Source organism: Penicillium paradoxum (assembly GCF_028828445.1).
Source record: "Penicillium paradoxum strain IBT 22861 chromosome Unknown utg000006l_segment0_segment0, whole genome shotgun sequence".
Lineage (NCBI taxonomy): Eukaryota > Fungi > Ascomycota > Eurotiomycetes > Eurotiales > Aspergillaceae > Penicillium > Penicillium paradoxum.
Genome location: NW_026643184.1, coordinates 3,312,568 through 3,329,328, shown reverse-complemented (window position 1 = coordinate 3,329,328; position 16,761 = coordinate 3,312,568). Strand labels below are relative to the sequence as shown.

General features: G+C 49.4%; 6 protein-coding genes across 6 annotated transcripts; 2 read left to right on the top strand and 4 right to left on the bottom strand.

Annotated features, from left to right (window-relative positions):
• Positions 1–545: 545 nt before the first annotated feature.
• N7457_007611 (glycoside hydrolase family 76 protein) lies at positions 546–2,004 on the bottom strand (the record flags this gene model as incomplete). Its single annotated transcript, XM_057178654.1, has 3 exons — positions 546–1,115; positions 1,170–1,864; positions 1,920–2,004. The coding sequence occupies 3 exons, from the start codon at positions 2,002–2,004 to the stop codon at positions 546–548; spliced, it is 1,350 nt and encodes a 449-aa protein (XP_057030398.1).
• A 1,762-nt stretch (positions 2,005–3,766) lies between these two features.
• Positions 3,767–5,253, bottom strand: N7457_007610 (putative amino acid transporter; the record flags this gene model as incomplete). Its single annotated transcript, XM_057178653.1, has 2 exons — positions 3,767–3,826; positions 3,883–5,253. The coding sequence occupies 2 exons, from the start codon at positions 5,251–5,253 to the stop codon at positions 3,767–3,769; spliced, it is 1,431 nt and encodes a 476-aa protein (XP_057030397.1).
• Positions 5,254–7,557: 2,304 nt separating this feature from the next.
• Positions 7,558–9,033, bottom strand: N7457_007609 (Aspartate aminotransferase; the record flags this gene model as incomplete). Its single annotated transcript, XM_057178652.1, has 5 exons — positions 7,558–7,673; positions 7,730–7,819; positions 7,871–8,113; positions 8,175–8,655; positions 8,716–9,033. 5 exons carry the CDS (start codon positions 9,031–9,033, stop codon positions 7,558–7,560), a joined length of 1,248 nt encoding a protein of 415 aa, XP_057030396.1.
• A 464-nt stretch (positions 9,034–9,497) lies between these two features.
• On the top strand, positions 9,498–10,487 carry N7457_007608 (dihydrodipicolinate synthase family protein; the record flags this gene model as incomplete). Its single annotated transcript, XM_057178651.1, has 1 exon — positions 9,498–10,487. The coding sequence occupies one exon, from the start codon at positions 9,498–9,500 to the stop codon at positions 10,485–10,487; it is 990 nt and encodes a 329-aa protein (XP_057030395.1).
• A 1,114-nt stretch (positions 10,488–11,601) lies between these two features.
• On the top strand, positions 11,602–13,401 carry N7457_007607 (MFS transporter; the record flags this gene model as incomplete). The annotated part of the gene is made up of 1 exon (XM_057178650.1): positions 11,602–13,401. One exon carries the CDS (start codon positions 11,602–11,604, stop codon positions 13,399–13,401), a length of 1,800 nt encoding a protein of 599 aa, XP_057030394.1.
• A 621-nt stretch (positions 13,402–14,022) lies between these two features.
• On the bottom strand, positions 14,023–15,243 carry N7457_007606 (putative 3-hydroxyacyl-CoA dehydrogenase; the record flags this gene model as incomplete). The annotated part of the gene is made up of 3 exons (XM_057178649.1): positions 14,023–14,721; positions 14,803–15,122; positions 15,180–15,243. The coding sequence occupies 3 exons, from the start codon at positions 15,241–15,243 to the stop codon at positions 14,023–14,025; spliced, it is 1,083 nt and encodes a 360-aa protein (XP_057030393.1).
• Between the last annotated feature and the right edge of the window lie 1,518 nt (positions 15,244–16,761).

Sequence of the window (16,761 nt, the reverse complement as noted above, 5' to 3'; positions counted from 1 at the left end):
GACGGGACTAGATGCATCGAGTGGCGGAGTATCCGGGACATTCTGGACCAGTACACGTGGAGAAAGGCGAGGAAAAAAAACCCCCGTTGGGTTTCAAGGGTCTGGCGTTGAGGAAAGGAGGTGAGGTTAAAATTGCCGACTCGCATATAACGGCCATTGGACACTTCAAGATCGTGACACTCTTTTGTCCTTTGCCCTTTTTTTTGCCCTTTGATTTTCGTTCAATTTGAATTGATTATCATAGGGAGGAAGGGTAATCGCTGGGTATCTATGTGGATATCTCTCTCGGTTATTACCCATCTATATATATATATATCTACCCAACTATGTATGCACCTATGTATGCACCTACGGTATGTGCATGGAGGTACCTGGACAAACACATTGTTATGTATTGTGTACACATGTATAGACCACATACTCCGTATGTGGCCTAATGATTTCTTTCACGCCTTTATCTGGGCCTTTTCGTGGTCTGTTTGTTCACAATCCCCATCATCAACACGTCTCAATCATACCTCGATTCCAAGGACAGTTCTGAAGAATCAGAGCCACACTAGACTGGAAATTGACACCATCAAAGCGAGAACTGCGCCTAGCGGACTTCTCAAACGATGAGTCCCGCTATCGACCTTGGGAGTGGTGCTTGTGGGACTCTGCGTTCCAGTCGCCGTGCTGGACGTGTTTTGGGCGGAAGTTGAGGTCTTTTGTGTGGCGATGTTGAGATGCTGGAAGGCAACCAGGTTCGAGGTGAAGAGGCTGGTGGCGCTTATTTGTTCCTCGATGTCTGCAGTACCATCCCACTCTGACTGGTACCATCGCCGGCCACAAAGAGTCCCGTTCGGTCCACCAGTGCATTGTTTCGCGGCCCCAATAGCAGAACCCTGCAATCTTGGCAGGATTTCCGATGCAATGTATGAGACCATACGGGTGACAAACGCAAGCTCAGACGCAAGAAGTCCTTTGAATATCTCTTGGGACCGACTACAGACCCGCGTAGCCTCGCAGCTAATTTCCACCATGATTTTGCCGCCGTACTTGTCGGGGAAAAACTTGTGAAAGGTCGTATTGAGCAGGCCATCGACACCTGATTTCCATTTGGATTGACCGTTGGTCTTGGCCCTTTTTGTTAGCAACCGTTATGTCCAAGGAAACATGTAGGTACTGACCACGTTGTACATGTAGGCGGCGCCACTGATATATGCTCCGTAGTTATGGGTCCACGACAGATCCCCGTGTGACTTGCAATCCGATGCAACTTCCACTGTGTCGCCAATTGTCCATTCAGTAGTATTCACCAAGGGCACACGAGTACTCCACTCCCAAATTTTCTCTGCCCAGTCAGAGTAGGTCTGATTGTTAGTGTATCGAGCCAGACGGGCAGAGAGTTGAAAAAGTCCTCCGTTGCTGAGTGCACCTTTCTTGTTGTACCCATCCTGATACGGCCAAATCTGCCAACGCAAGCCTCCATTGCAACTTTCTGTATCCCATCGCAGACTCTGAAGTTGGAACACAGCCTCAGCTAAAGTCAACCACGATGGCATCGAAGAATCCTGTGGATATCCCAGCTCTGCGGCAGTCATAGCAGCGAGACCCCAAGCCATATGGTCGTCATTGCTGGAATATTGGCTATAATTGGCAGGAAAGTAGTCATCATTCCCGCGCTGCCAGTACATCCCTTGACTCACGGCGTCATTATTGGAAGCATCGCCGGTAAGATACCAGTATTGGATCATTGTCTGGAACAAGACACCACCTTCCCCCCACGACTCATTCAATTTTCCAGGAATGTTACCAGTGACATTAGAAGTGTAATTCGACATGGTGTTAAAAGCCGCAATTGTTGCGGCGTTCTTCAAGGATTCTACCTGAATGTCAGAGATGATTGACCATATCGAGGCAACAATGGAATGGCTTACGCTCATCATTGACGTCGAGGTCTATTGCCGCAACAGAGGCGGCCAGAATCGCAATGGCGGATATTTGGCGATTGACCATCAACATCTTCCACTAATAACCCCTGAAACAAGAGATGCAAAGGGCAGGTTGGTTGATTCTTCCAAGTCCAGGGTATTCTCCAGGGGCATGTTAGCTACCTCAATATAGGAACATGTACCTAGTCCCCAGGGCGCCATGGACGTAATATGGATGTACGAAGTACGGACCCTCATGCCCATTGATACCACCGGCGTCTGGCGTGCAATCTCCGGAGGCAGGATTTTGTTTGGAAAAGAGTCTGTATTTCTGTATTTTTGGCCCCAGTTCTATGACCCTACATATCTATCCTATGTAGGTAGTACCTACATGTAGGCACCTTTTGGGTAGCGTGTTTACGTCCACCGGTTAGCCTATATAACATGTTTGCAGAAAGTTCCTCAAGAATCTACAAAGTTGGTGAAGTTCGCAACTCACCTGAATGTCTCAAATATGAGTAAGGAGTAATCTATTTATGCACGGTGCAGCCTCATCATGTCTGATCCTTTAATTTCATAGCCGGGGTGAGATGGTGCTTATGCCAGAGACGTACCAATCATGTCCGATGGCTATTCTCACCACTTCTGTCGGCGCCATCGACTACGGAGTACTCCGTACATACCTTATGTATATGTAGGCAACAGTCTCGGATCTTAGTGACACGGAGCCTGATGTCTGACATGGATACCTAAATGTTGGCTGCGCTGCTTATTAGAAGTCCAAGAACGATCCTCTGCACTGGAGGAACCTCGGGAATACATACTAGATCATTATGTACTACCTACATACATAACATGTATGTATGTACGGAGTACTCCGTACATACAGTGACTTATGTACTTGTAGACAAAGGTTTTAACACCCGCTCTGCTACCGCCTTCCGAAGTAACTATACCGTCTACTATTCCTAATGTTTAATTGGTGAGGATTTGTCCAGCAGAATAATGGGCGTTAACCTGTATGTACATGTAGGCAGTATGTACATAATCGTGCCAGGCGCACCACCCACCCGACCGGTTAGTGCGCTCCAGGCCAAATTCTCGCCACTTGCAATTTTCCAAATTAGGTGTCTTTTATATGGTGTTTACGTACAAAAGGTACGAAGCATGCGAGAGCTATAACATCCATTTTTCCGACATTCTAATCAGGTAAAGGGAGACAAAACTATTGACGTTAGATAATTTACGTAGAATTAAATCTAACACTCAATAGGTAACTACTGTGAAAGCGTAAAAATCATCGTAAAACCTTGCCATGTAAGAATAATAGGTAATTCAAAGTTTACTGCTTCGAGTATACATCACATTTCTGATTCAAATCGATACTAAGTTAACTGAACCCTTTTATAATAGCATGACTGGACCTGGGATCCCTCTATCTATCCAGAGGGTTGAGGAAAATTCATGCCTTAACGTTCGCATGCTTTGTACCTTTTACATGGAAATACCATATAAAAGGTACCTAGGTACCTAATCTCGAAAATTGCAAGTGGCGAGAATTTGGCCTGGAGCGCACTAACCGGTCGGGTGGGTGATGTGCCTGGCATGAGTATGGTCAGTGCAAAGATTTCGTAATCATAAGTATCGAATGAAATAGACTATATATGTACAAAATTTCGCTTCTCGCTCCATGGTCCGATGAATGGCCCATAATGAAGATGCAACGCCTATAAATGAAGTTCCCATTTCGAACCAACCAGGGTCGAGGGATGTCTGTTCGAGCGCCAGCTTGAACACGCTTAGACCACATGTTGAGGCAAAACAAATAAAAAAAAAACAGATCACTTGGTACTTTACATAGGAGCTGCACAAGAGAAGACACCACCAACCTCTCCCTTATCGTACTTAATGATCTATTTGAGCGGGGTTAGCGAGGCGATCGGGACCATAACGCCGTGGAAAAACTTACAATGTCGTCGATACTGGAGTAAGTTCCTCCAACAAGAACAACCAAACCGATGAAAAAGATAACAAGGTTGACAGCGCCCAGAAGCAGATTCTTAGGCTCCTTCCAACTGCCCTCACGAAGGAGCATGAACCACATCATGGCGGGGAAGTAAAAAGTGAACCCGGAAATGAAAAGAGAAGACGAGATGGACAGCAAGTCATTGAAGAAAGGAATGACCTCGGCAATGATAAACGCCAAGATAGTGGCAGCCGTAATCACCCCCAGCCATGTTAACCATCCCATTTTGGTATTGATGAAGCGAATAGGGGAGTTGGCGAAAATGCGACCGTGAACCACACGTCCAAATACAACGGTGTTGATCGAACCACTAATAAAGATCACAGGTAGAGCGACGCCAAAGGCAATGCGGCTAAGGAGGTCCCCAGCGGAGGTAAGCGCAGGGCTAGACACGTCCTGGCCGACAAAGGCGTAGATTGTAGCACCAGTCACCGTGTAGATGACGATTTCAGTGATACCGAGGGTCCAGATTGACTTGATAAAGTCCTTGGGGGTATGCATCTCATCCATAAAGGAGAACTGGCACATGGCAAAGCTGTACGCAAAGATGATGTTTGTCACTGCGATGAATGCTTCGGTAAACGTAATGTTCTCCTTAGGCCACGCAGACCACGCGACTCCGGCGAGTCCCTCGGGCGAGTTGGTCGCCCTCACACCTGTACCAATAATTGTAATTCCGATAGCAATGATGATGGATGCGAAATCAACATAGCCTAGGATGGCAACTTCGGTGAAACTGGGCGGGATGGCGAGTAACAGCAGGAGGACAGCGGATACTACAGCGAAAACGATGGAGCAAACACCACTCCTGGTGATGTCAAGGAATGCAATGGTTCCTGTCAGGCAGTGCGAGGCCGTGAGGAAGATTAACTGGAGACAGAGCATCGCATTGACAAGCTCGTATGCAAAGCGACCACATCCAAACCGGCGGCCCATCAACCGTCCCGCATCGGGATAATGGGCAACCTCGGGGAAAGCCAATTTGACCATTCCCACGAGGTAGCTGGTATAGATGGCGATGAGACCGAGACCGACACAGCAGATCACACCGGCGACCATGCCGAGGGTGGCAAAGGTAGAGGGAATCGAGAGACTGCCGAGCGCAATGGCTTCGACGATGAGGACGATGGTAAGTCGCTTCCATCCAAGACGATTGAACTTCTGGATGCCGTGATCATAGAGATTCCTCTCGGCCTCACTCATTTCCCCTACCATGTCGCCCTCAAATGGCGGTGGAGGAGTGAAGGCCTTCTCGCCGTCTGTCCCCATCACCTTCTCGGTGTCATGGTCGTTGGTGATGTTTTCGATACCCATGTTGATTGCTGACAGGCGAAAGAAGGGAACGAAACCGGGAACACCGTATATAAGGCAAAGTCTGCGCACTGTCGAATGCGGTATCAACCGGGATTTCCATGACTAAAGAAATTTCGTGAACGTTGCTTGGTTGCCTCCAACACGTGGAGTGCGACGCTGACCCACTCAATTGATCGGCCACCCAACGAGGACTCCGGAAACGGACCCAGAGCACATCTTGGAAGTGGGCGGTGGTAGTGGAATTTTAGGCGAGAAGCCAGTCGGTGCGGTGGACGGGCGATGTGCGATAAGAGAGTTCGGTGCGTTAGGTAAAAGAAATGCAACATTGGTTTATGTGCAGTTTAGGGCCATTCGAAGGACCCCCTATGGTGCCACTGAGCGCTTTGACGAAACGTCGATGGAGTCTCTCCCCGCGTTTGATTGCGGGGAGGGGAAATATCCAAGGATGTCAACAGAAAAGAATAGCAGAATCAATACGGGATATGTGTAGAAGTCATTCCTTCACGCCACCAGCGATCCCGAAAGCCGAGTTGCCAATGAAAGTCTCGGGCGGTTGGCTGGGCGCCCGAGTCGCCCGTCTGGGCGCCGATTAGATTCGTCGAGGCTGGTCACGTGCAAGGGGAGCAAACTTGGCAAACGAAGCAAACAAGGCAGACCCGGCAAACAAGCTCCGGCCAACACGACACTCCAGGTGGAACATCTCGGGGGTATTCTCGCTTCTACCCAAAAGCAAGCTAGTCTTCGTCAGACTCCCCATTTTCTGTCTCCAGAATGGAACTAGACATTCTCTTGGGGTTATTCTGAACCTGCAGATGCGGAGCGCCACCAACGCCTTCGGGTTTAGGTGTGCGGGCCGTGAGAAAATAGCGCAAGTACTGACCTCATGATTCGCCATCCTATCTGACGCTTCACCTTACTTCGGCTGAACTAGGATATAATCTGGGTCTACGGAGTAGTGGATAGTTAGATCAGGGGTTCGAAGGCGACTCTCATAGACATCAATACCAGCTATTCCCCTCCCCTCTGGAGCCGATCTCCAACTTGTCCGGGGTCTTTGTACGTAATGAAGTCACAATTCCCCCAGATTTCCCCTTGATACCCCATGTTATCTGCATCTATGGAGTGCTGATTGTAATATCCCCCAGATTAATGTCCCTGATCATCCGTCAGACCTGGGGCGGGACCCCAGAATACAACGGAGCTACGGGTCTTCGGGTCATCTCGGCCATAAAACCGGACCAACACAAAACATCCGTTGCGCGATTTAATGTCGGGGAACTATTTGCCAATCTTTGCTCTACAATTTCTGAACTGAACATCCGCGTCATATACGGTGTACGGAGTAACCAACCTTGCCTTAGTGCCCCTTGCCGTTCCGCATTTCGCGTACTTCATTCCTGACCGCGATCGTCGAAAGGACGGCTTCATCTCCCGCAGCCTGTATCTGAGTGAGAACCCGTGCTTGGATATCTGCTCGACTACAATATTCGTCCAATGTGCCATCCAATAGGATGACCATATTTTCTTAACACCGTTTCTAGACATGCAAAGTTGGCTGTGCAGGCTTTCTGGGGTGAATGCCTGAATCTATCCCCAAGATTGTTTATTGCCCCGGAAATCGGCTATTGAGATGACGTTACCGAGACGAGACGAGATTTTTGGTACATGTTATCCACAGCACAAAAAATGATCATTATAGGTCTTGCAGCTGAAATGGATCGTTATACACAAACCATACACGAACCACTCGAGTCGTTCGGTCTGTGTTTTTCGTATGTGATATCGCTTCGCAATGTCAATCACTCAGCTCCGCTTTTCTTGGAGTGCGCTCAGTGGCCTCGTCATGGCTCAAATTGATTGAATGACGATCTGGTGTTTCGAGATGATCATACCACACGCCTTGAGAATGACCTCTGTCGCTAGAGTTTGATTCATGTTGTAGATTGACGGAGAATTCACAGCAGAGGATGACTGAATCCGACCTCAGTGACTAGAGCGATATCGCTAGCCCCAGGAGCACAGTTGCAGGTTCAGAGCCGCCGAGTCCCACAATTAGAGGCGGGCTACCCTTTAATTCAAAGTAGTGATGGACAATACCCACATTTACCTAGATAGTACGCTCAGCATCAACCGAGGCCAGCATTTCACCCACTCATAACTTTAGCATCAACCTATACAGTCGGGAGATCCTTGATTTGTTCCACGCCGATGAGGTATCACTCGACTTGTCGCTAATGCACGAAAGGATTGACTAGCCTATGAACCACCCGAACAGAATCAAATCAATCTAATAGTCAGTCTAAATCAGAGTTCTTGTATCAGACACTCAGTGATTGACTTCCCAACATAATCCACATTCTGTTCATTGAGTCCAGCAATTGAGATGCGAGAATTGCTTGCCATGTAGATGTGATACTGCGCTGAAATCGCCAGGTATTAGCACAACGACAAAAAGAGTCCTAAGACTAGAACGAACCGCGAAGTCTCAATACGACCACTGGGGACAGTCCAAGAAATCCAAACATTCCAGACTGGTAGAGCAGATGTTCCCAAGAGCCTGGTGCACCTAGCCATGTTCAACCACACTGGTCATATATTGGATTCTTGCGATGCTTACCAGTAGAAACCAAACTATCATATAGTTTCAACCTCATGGAGCGAATCCTACTACTCATAGTGATCAAATCGTCATGCCAAGCCTGCCTAAGGGTTGCATTTGCTAGTATGGTGCTCGCGATCTTTGCGCCATAGGCCGGAGGGTTTGATACTTCAGATCGCTGGAGCATTTCAAGCATTGATTGAGTCTTCGCGGCCGTTTCTTCTGTACTTGTTGCAAGTAAGAGGCATCCGACTCTCTCCCCTGTGTGACATCATCAACTTCCATTTTCTAGTCATGGACTGACCGTGGCAGGGCTAGATACCATAGAGACCCATATTTTTCGCGAAAGACAGGCAAACGCCAGCTTCCAATTCTGACTCCTCAATAAATAGTCGAATAGCGAAGGCATCACTATCAACATTGCCAGAATTGAATCCTAGGTAAGCAGCATCAAAGAGTGGGAACAACTGCCTCTCTTTGAAGAGGCGCGCAAGTTCTCGCCATTGATCCTTGCTCGGATCACATCCTGTCGGATTATGAGCGCATGCATGTACGATGACCACAGAGTTAGGCTCAGCCAGTCTCAATGCTGAATAATAAGACTCAATATCTAGGCCTTTGGTTTCTGGGTCATAGTATCTGAAAGTTTCACAGTGGAATCCGAGAGACGCAAACACCTGATGGTGATTGGACCACGTCGGCTCGGGGATGTACACTTTGGGTAAAGGTGACTTGCACGCCCTTAGCAACAATCCAGCCAAGTGAAGTGCCCCAGTGCCGGAGAGGCTTTGACAAGTCGCTAGCTATTGATACATCTATTAGCTTGTCGGTTCGTGCTGTACAGAGTACGGAGGGGCGTATACTTTGTTCTGTTGTTGATAAAAAGGCTCCGGGCCCAGTGCTATCTTTGCAGCCTCTTTGCGGAAACATGACAGGCCGGCGATAGGGAGATATTCGTGATTCAACTCCTGTGACAACAACTCCTTACCCATTCTGACGGAGGGAAGAACCCATGGGTTGCCATGTTCGTCACGATACGTACCCTGCCCCAAGTTGACTTTCTTGGGAGACGGATCTGCCAAATATTGAGCAGTCAACGCAAAGATGGCATCAGGTGGGATAAATCGGGCCTGGTCAAACCAGGACTGTGTCGGGGACTCATATGTAGTCTCAGGGATCATTTTGCAAATCGCCTGGATCCAGTAGGGTGCTCAGAACTGCCAAAGGTTCGAGATGTCATTGTCTGCGATCGAGAATTTAAAGTAACGAAATCAAATGAAATCAACCCGGGCCATGTGCCCGAGTCATCGTCGCCTCGACACCCCCGCGTTTTCCACATGAGTGTCTCGGGCAAGGGGCCGAGTCGACAAATCAAAGGCAGATTGCTTTATTCTTGAAGATTGGCCGATCGGGTGGAGGATCCGAGACTCATTTAGGCTGTGACCTGTGCGATGGAGAAGATAGAGAAGATGGAGGCGATGGAGACATTGTCGGTCTCGGCATCCGAACATTCGGCGATATGCCCGTGGCCCCCTCATTGTTTGCGCTTGAATCCCCGATAGAATCTTATAAAGAGAGGAAATTCAGGTAATAGAACTGGAATATCTGATCAAATCTCTTAACGGCATCGCTACTTACTCCTAATATGGGTTCTCACGCGGGCTCTCCTCAGCCTCATGTCCCTCCGTCGGGTGTCTGGTGCCCGGCGGTCACTTTCTTTCACCATGACACCGACTCATTAGATTTGGAGTCTCAATCCAAGTACTTCGCCTATCTGTCTAAGACTGGACTGGCGGGCCTGGTAATTTTGGGAACCAACTCAGAAGCTTTCCTTCTCACTCGCGAAGAGCGATCACAGCTGATCTCGACTGCACGAGCCGCTGTTGGGCCTGACTTCCCACTGATGGCCGGTGTGGGTGCGCACTCGACCAAGCAGACCCTTGAGCTCGCACAGGATGCCGCAGCCGCTGGTGCCAACTACCTCCTCGTTCTTCCTCCTGCATACTTCGGCAAGGCGACCAACATGAACGTGGTGAAGCGGTTCTTTTCTGAAGTCGCTGCCAAGTCCCCTCTGCCGGTGGTGGTATACAATTTCCCGGGGGTGTGCAACGGGGTGGACATGGACTCTGAGACCATTGTCGCCATCGCCCGCGAGTCAGGCTCCTCGCACGCCACGGGACGGTCCAACGTGGTTGGCGTCAAGCTGACGTGTGGATCGGTGGGAAAGATCACGCGGCTGGCTGCATCATTTGCGCCCGAGGAGTTTGCGACCTTTGGTGGGCAGTCTGATTTCCTGATCGGCGGGCTGGCTGCAGGGAGTGCCGGATGCATCGCAGCCTTCGCCAACGTCTTTCCTAGAGTGGCAGCGCAGATCTATGCCCTATATCAGAAAGGTCAGATTGATGACGCGGTGACGCTCCAAAGGAAGGCGGCGCTCGCAGAAAGTCCTATTAAAAGCGGGATTGCGTCAACGAAGCATGCAGTGGCTTGCTACTCTGCTCCGTTGGCAGGGATTCAGAACGCAGAGGGTAATCTAGCCCCTCGACACCCCTACGAAGAGGTGGGAGAAGGAGCTCGAAAGGCGATCCGAGAGGTGATGGCTGAGATCGCTGAGATCGAGAAGAGTCTTTCATGAGATGGACGTGTACCTATAAAGATTCGCGGTTCAACAATTTTCAGCGCCTCTTTTTGACGGTCGCTTATTTCTATCTTCTCGTGTTTAGGTCTTCATCATCCGAGATTGGTGCCTTTTCCCTCGTATTAGGATCTCAACAGCTGACGGCATATCACGTCAGCATATCAGGCAGCCCTGGAGGTGCCCAGGTGCGAGCCTTGGAATCGCCCCAATGGGCAGTTAAGAGCTAATCAGGTATCAACGATCACCCCATGGATATTTGTGTGGGCTGATGGGGGACTGAAAAAGTGGTGAGGTCTCTGATGAGTGGGTTTCAAGGCGAAACCTAGGTACCTAGGTAATTAGGGGTCCATATGCGTACTTTGTATCCATGGCTGCGTCGGTATTCTTTCCAGACATGTGTATCTTAGGTAGTATGTAGGTAGTACTGTATATAGAGTCGTGCCTTTCAGAGTGAATGACAGAGAGTGCATGCAATGCATCCGTTGCATACTGGATATGAGTTCATGATGGATGATATCGAATATCCAATCTGAAAGTGATCATATAACCTTGGAAGATGCCGTCATCCGGATATTAGCCAAGAACAATATAAAATGGAACAAACGAGCCTCGGCTGAAAAAAAGAAACAGAAAAACGCAAAAAAGAAAAAAGAAAATAGAAAATAGAAAATAGAATCAACCAATCAACAGCCCTCAAACTGCCTTCAACCAATCGGAGACCGAGGCTGGATTAGTGATCGGGCCGACTAACGGCCGGCCGGGTGGAGCCCTCGGGATCTCGCACAGGGACTGCCAGCCAATTAGCATCAACCGACACCGTTCTATGGCTTCTCGTTTTCCCTTTTGGGCTCTTTTGGGCTCCTTTCTCTCTTTTCGTTCTCTTCCTTCTTTTCTTCAGCTGATGCCCCCACTATTGAAATGAGCGGTGCCTCCGATATGGGCCACGCTCCCTTTCCCTTTTCTTTTTGTGATAAATAATATCAATGTAGAAGAATAAAACCAGAGCTGTCTGCCGAGGTCAAGGGAGAAAAAATTGAAATTCTTCATTTTCACATTTTCACATTTTCATTACCTATCGTATATTGCAGATCTAAAAACCTAATCTCTCAGCATGGAGGTATCGGATACCTCCAAGTCTCTCCGACTGCCAAGCTCGATCCCCTTCTGGCGACTCGTCCTCAATCCCGGAGCCATTATCCAAGAGGTCGCAGATTATCCTTACTCCGGTTCGGGTACCGAAGAAGATCCCTATGCGGTGCAATGGATGCCCAAGGACTTTCGAAACCCTCTCGAATTAAAGACCACCATGAAATGGTTCATCACCCTTGTCGCTGCCCTCGAGACCCTAGTGGTTGCTTTGGTCTCGTCCGCCTATACGGGGGGTCTCCTTCAAATCCAGCAAGAGTTCGGTGTCACGACGGAGGTTGCAACGTTGGGAGTATCCCTCTACGTACTGGGATTTGCTCTGGGCCCTCTGATCTGGGCCCCCATGAGTGAAATGTTCGGTCGTCAGCTCGTTTTCACCACAACCTATGGCGGGTTAACCATATTTTGTGCCGCCTGCACAGGTGCGAAGAACATTGAATCCCTACTGGTGTTCCGGTTCTTATCCGGTGCTTTCGGTTCCTCTCCTTTCACCAACTCAGGCGGTGTTATCGCCGACATGTTCATGGCTCGCGAACGAGGACTGGCCCTGGGTGCCTTTGCATTAGCTCCTTTCCTGGGGCCCGTCATTGGACCTATCGTTGGTGGTTTCCTCGGTATGTCTAGCGGGGGTTGGAAGTGGGTGATGGGCCTATTAGCCATCCTTTGTGGTGTGATGTGGTTCCTAGGAGCTGCGTTAAAGCCTGAGACATATGGCCCCGTGCTTCTTCGCCAGCGTGCAAAGACCCTTTCCAAGCTTACAGGTCAGGTGTACCGTAGTCAGTTGGATATCGATCAAGGACCCATCACTTTGAAGGCCGCGCTGAAGACCTCTTTCTCGCGGCCCTTGATTCTCCTATTTAAAGAACCTATTGTCTTGCTGCTCTCGATCTATCTTGCTATTATTTATGGAACTCTCTACATGCTTTTCGGAGCCTTCCCGATTGTCTATATGATCCATCGTGGCTGGAATCAAGGTGTCGCCGGCTTGGCCTTCATTGGCGTTATGATTGGTATGTTTGGAGCGATTGCATATATGATCCCTGAAAACAAACGCTACGCCAAATTACTTGCCAAAAACGGTGGTTATGCGCCCCCAGAAGCGCGTCTTCCGCCATGCATGCTCGCCTCTATAGCCCTCCCTATTGGGCTCTTCTGGTTCGCATGGACCAACTCTCCCTCCATTCATTGGCTCGCAAGCATCGCTGCTGGCGTCCCCTTCGGGTTTGGAATGGTTCTCGTCTTCCTTAGCGTCTTCAACTACTTGATCGACGCTTACACAATTTTCGCTGCATCCGTCTTGGCAGCCAACTCGTTGTTGCGGTCGTTGTTCGGTTTTGCATTCCCGCTCTTCACCACATATATGTACCAGGACCTGGGCATTCACTGGGCGTCCTGTATTCCAGCTTTTCTGGCTCTTGCCTGTGTCCCTTTCCCCTTCTTGCTCTACAAATACGGTCTGTCCATTCGCAAACATTGCACCTACTCCGCTCAGTCTGAGGCCTTTGTTCAAAACCTTCTTCGAGCGAGCCAAAAGGCTACCGAGGGGCCTGTCGATCTGGAGATTGAGATACGCCCAGCTACACTGGCAAACGATGAAGATGCGTCGCTGTCTCACCACAAGGAGATGACGGCGGATGGACATTCGACTCATCAGACACTTTTGCGCACTTCCACCGATGCCACACATACCATGCATCGGGCTTCCATATCCGAGACCAATCGTTCTGATGTCGACCGGGTAAGTGTGCGGGGGTCATTCAAATGAATTTAATCAACTATCATGAAACGGGAGCCATTGGCGTTTTGGGGGATCATGGAGCATGTCATGACCTAGGGACAGTCCTAGGACTTGGACTTGATGAGTCCAAATTCTGCATACCTTCATACTGTTTTAGTCTCGGTATATCATAGACAGCGTTGACTTCTAATACTAATCACTTTCGATGATCTGTGATCTTTTGTTTTCTGTGTAGATTTTGAGGCATCAGATTAGGGTCTCAAGTTCCAGGTAATCCGTTAGGCTATTAGGTACGTACCTTGCACATTGTCTCTCTGTGCAGCACAAAGTACTGAATGGGGCTTTGAAACGGGACATTCCACGGTCTTTTGAACGCCGGGGGAACGGTGAAATATCCATACGCACGATGGTGGGTCAGTGTCCGTTAGGCGATCAGATCGACACGACTCCACTGGTAAAGGGAGCGGTCGTCTCAAGTCAAACTGGATTTCAATAAAGCACATAAAATCAGACTGGATTCGACTATGAGGATCTAAACAATCGTCATCTCGTTGAGTACTCATCCCTATCCTGTATTGCTCATCTCCAATTTTTCCATCACATACCTCATGGGTATCAACCTGAACATTCTAAACATGACGACTTCTTCTAATGTATTTCATTGGTCAATCCATTGGGGATCCCGTTCGTGAGACCATTCGATAACCCATTCCTGACATGTTTCGCGCCATTGAGTCCATTGATTTTGTCAAGGGGCACTCTCGGTGGCACTCCAACAGAGATGGTGCTCCTCTTTCGTGGTCGCTCTGGTGCAGCCCAAACAGAACCATCATCAAGCAGTCTCTGACCCAAAGCAAGTACCTCGGATGGCGCTTCGCCCAGCCATTCGCTCTCTAGCCGGGTGATGTTTTGCTCAATTTCCCAGGCACGACCCGCCTCAACGAACATGGATGTGCCGCTGAGAGACTGGTCGACCAATACCCCGGTGGCCACTGTAGCAACCTGATCCGGGGTATTGATAGGAAGATCGGCTCCTCTCCACTGGGTCTCGACCTTCTGAATGCTATCGGTCTGGGTTACCCAGGGACACACTGTATTAATGCGAAGATAGTGCTTGTAGGGCGACGAGATGTAGTTGCGTAGGGAACGCATGAGGCCAATGACGCCGTGTTTGGAAGCCTGATATATGAAAAGAGACGGGCTATCCTTGAAACCTGAGACACAGGAGAAGAGGAGAATCGACCGGTCGCAGTTGGATCCGCGGTTGTGGCGCAAGTAGACAGAGGCAATACGGGAAACATACATGGAACCGAGCAAATTGACATCCAGGACTTTGTGGGAAGGGGTCTTGATGTAAATCACATTGTAAGACATTCGCAGGGGCCTGGGCGAGCAACCGGGTTCGTTCTCTAACTATCAAAGACTAACCTGGCGGACAGTTTCCAGCGTAAGTGAAGTGTCGAACCAATTCCCGATTTCTACGATCCCAGCCGCACAAACAACATGATCAATGCGCTTGTATGTCTGGAATGCCAGCTCAAACAATGCCAACACCGAGGGATAGCTGGTCACATCGGTGATTTGGAAAATCGACCTTGGGGGCATGTCTTCCTCTTCGGGACGGAATTGATCGCAGCATTTTTTCAGTAAGCGATCGCCCGAGATGCTGTCGAGATCACCAATGCATACATTGGCTCCACTCTCCAAACATTGTGTGACAAGGCTTGAACCAATGCCATTGGCGCCGCCTATAACAGATGAGATGCATTGGTCCCAGATGGGGTCAGAGAAAAGGTTTGACATACCGGTGATGAGAACGACCTTTTTGGCCAAGGAATTGGCTGAAATGCTGGGGAAATACTGCGACATTGGGGGCAGATCAGTGCGGAGACTGGGGTGGATCAATCTAGATGTTCGTGGGGCCAATTGCGGAGTACAATGGATGCATAGAAAAAGGATGTGCAGATAGGAAAGAAGACGGCAAACTTGGGATCGTAACCTCGCCTTTATAGTCGCCATCGCGGACAGAGAGGCACAGCTGAAATACCTCATACAGCCCCGATGACACCCAGTTGTTTGAGGGGAACGGGCCAATCTGTAATTAACTCGTTGTCGCCTAGGCCATGGCATCCCAGAAGGGGGCCACGAACGGCAACTCCGCCGAGAGCCACTACTCCGTACTTTTTATAGTAGTCCCAGGGCATTCTTTACCGGGAATTTTGCATGATCGACCAATATATCTCACAGCCACCCCGGGTTGATGAGAACGACCCCGCCAGTCAGAGACCGATCCACATGAGAATCGAGACGATGCGGGGAGGCGTTGGCCAATGACGCTGGTGTGCAGATGAACGAGATGCGCCGCAGGCCACAGTACCAAGAGACGCGGGAAAGAAGTAGTCTAGCAAAAGTTGCCATTGGCTGCCTTAGCCTATTGGCCGCGTTGGCTTTCGGCTAGGTCTCTCGGAATCCTGTGGTCCGAGGTTATTCCCAGGATATGTCCAGCTCCAAGTCTGACAGTCGACTCGGAAAGTAGCAATACTATCCGACAGAAGGATATGATTGTCTCTGCTTTGCTTTTCGGGTGGCCGGATGAGCGAATGGACTTGGGAACTGCCTACAAGGTTTCTATGCGGGCGATCGAAGAAAGTACTTCCAGACGGCGGAAGCTTGCTCGCAACGATAATTTTGAATTGTCAATTGTAGGCCACATGCCACGTTCAGATGGGTAGAGAGTATGGCGTACCTGTACAGTAGACACGGTGCGACAGGGTTCCAGATCTCGGAAAGCGGAAAAGCCCGAGGGCCGTGATAATGTGACCTTTTGCATATCAAAGCACATTCTATTACCTACATGTACCTAGGTACATAAGGTATACTTGGGAGAGATGATTACTCTACGTGCTGCATTAATAGGTATCACGACTCCATTAGTATGGAAAAGCATCTGCTCGGGAGCCTGTCCGGTTGGGTTTAGTGATAACGAATGGGAGGCGGCTCTAGCAGAATCACGGAAATCGAATGAGTCTGAACAGCCACTCTTCTGGGTTCCTAGAAGGCGGGAAGCCAGGCAAATTTGTGAGAGCAGTGGAGGGTAATCGCCAATTTCGTGTGGAAATGGTTCGGCAAGGACAGGTAGGCCAGCGGGAGATCTGTTGGCGTGGTTGGCCATGGAGGGATGAGTACGGGCGACTAAGTATGATGAGGCATCACGAGGGGGATGAAACCATGCCTGCGGAGAATATCTAGCGTCTGGATGAGGAAGGCAGCGGTCATCATGCGCCAAGTAGAAGACGCAAGCACACTACCGATGAAGAGAAACTGGAGTTTTGAAGGACTCCTACGGTTGTGAGGATCAAATGGCAACACTCGAACACATTCTCATAA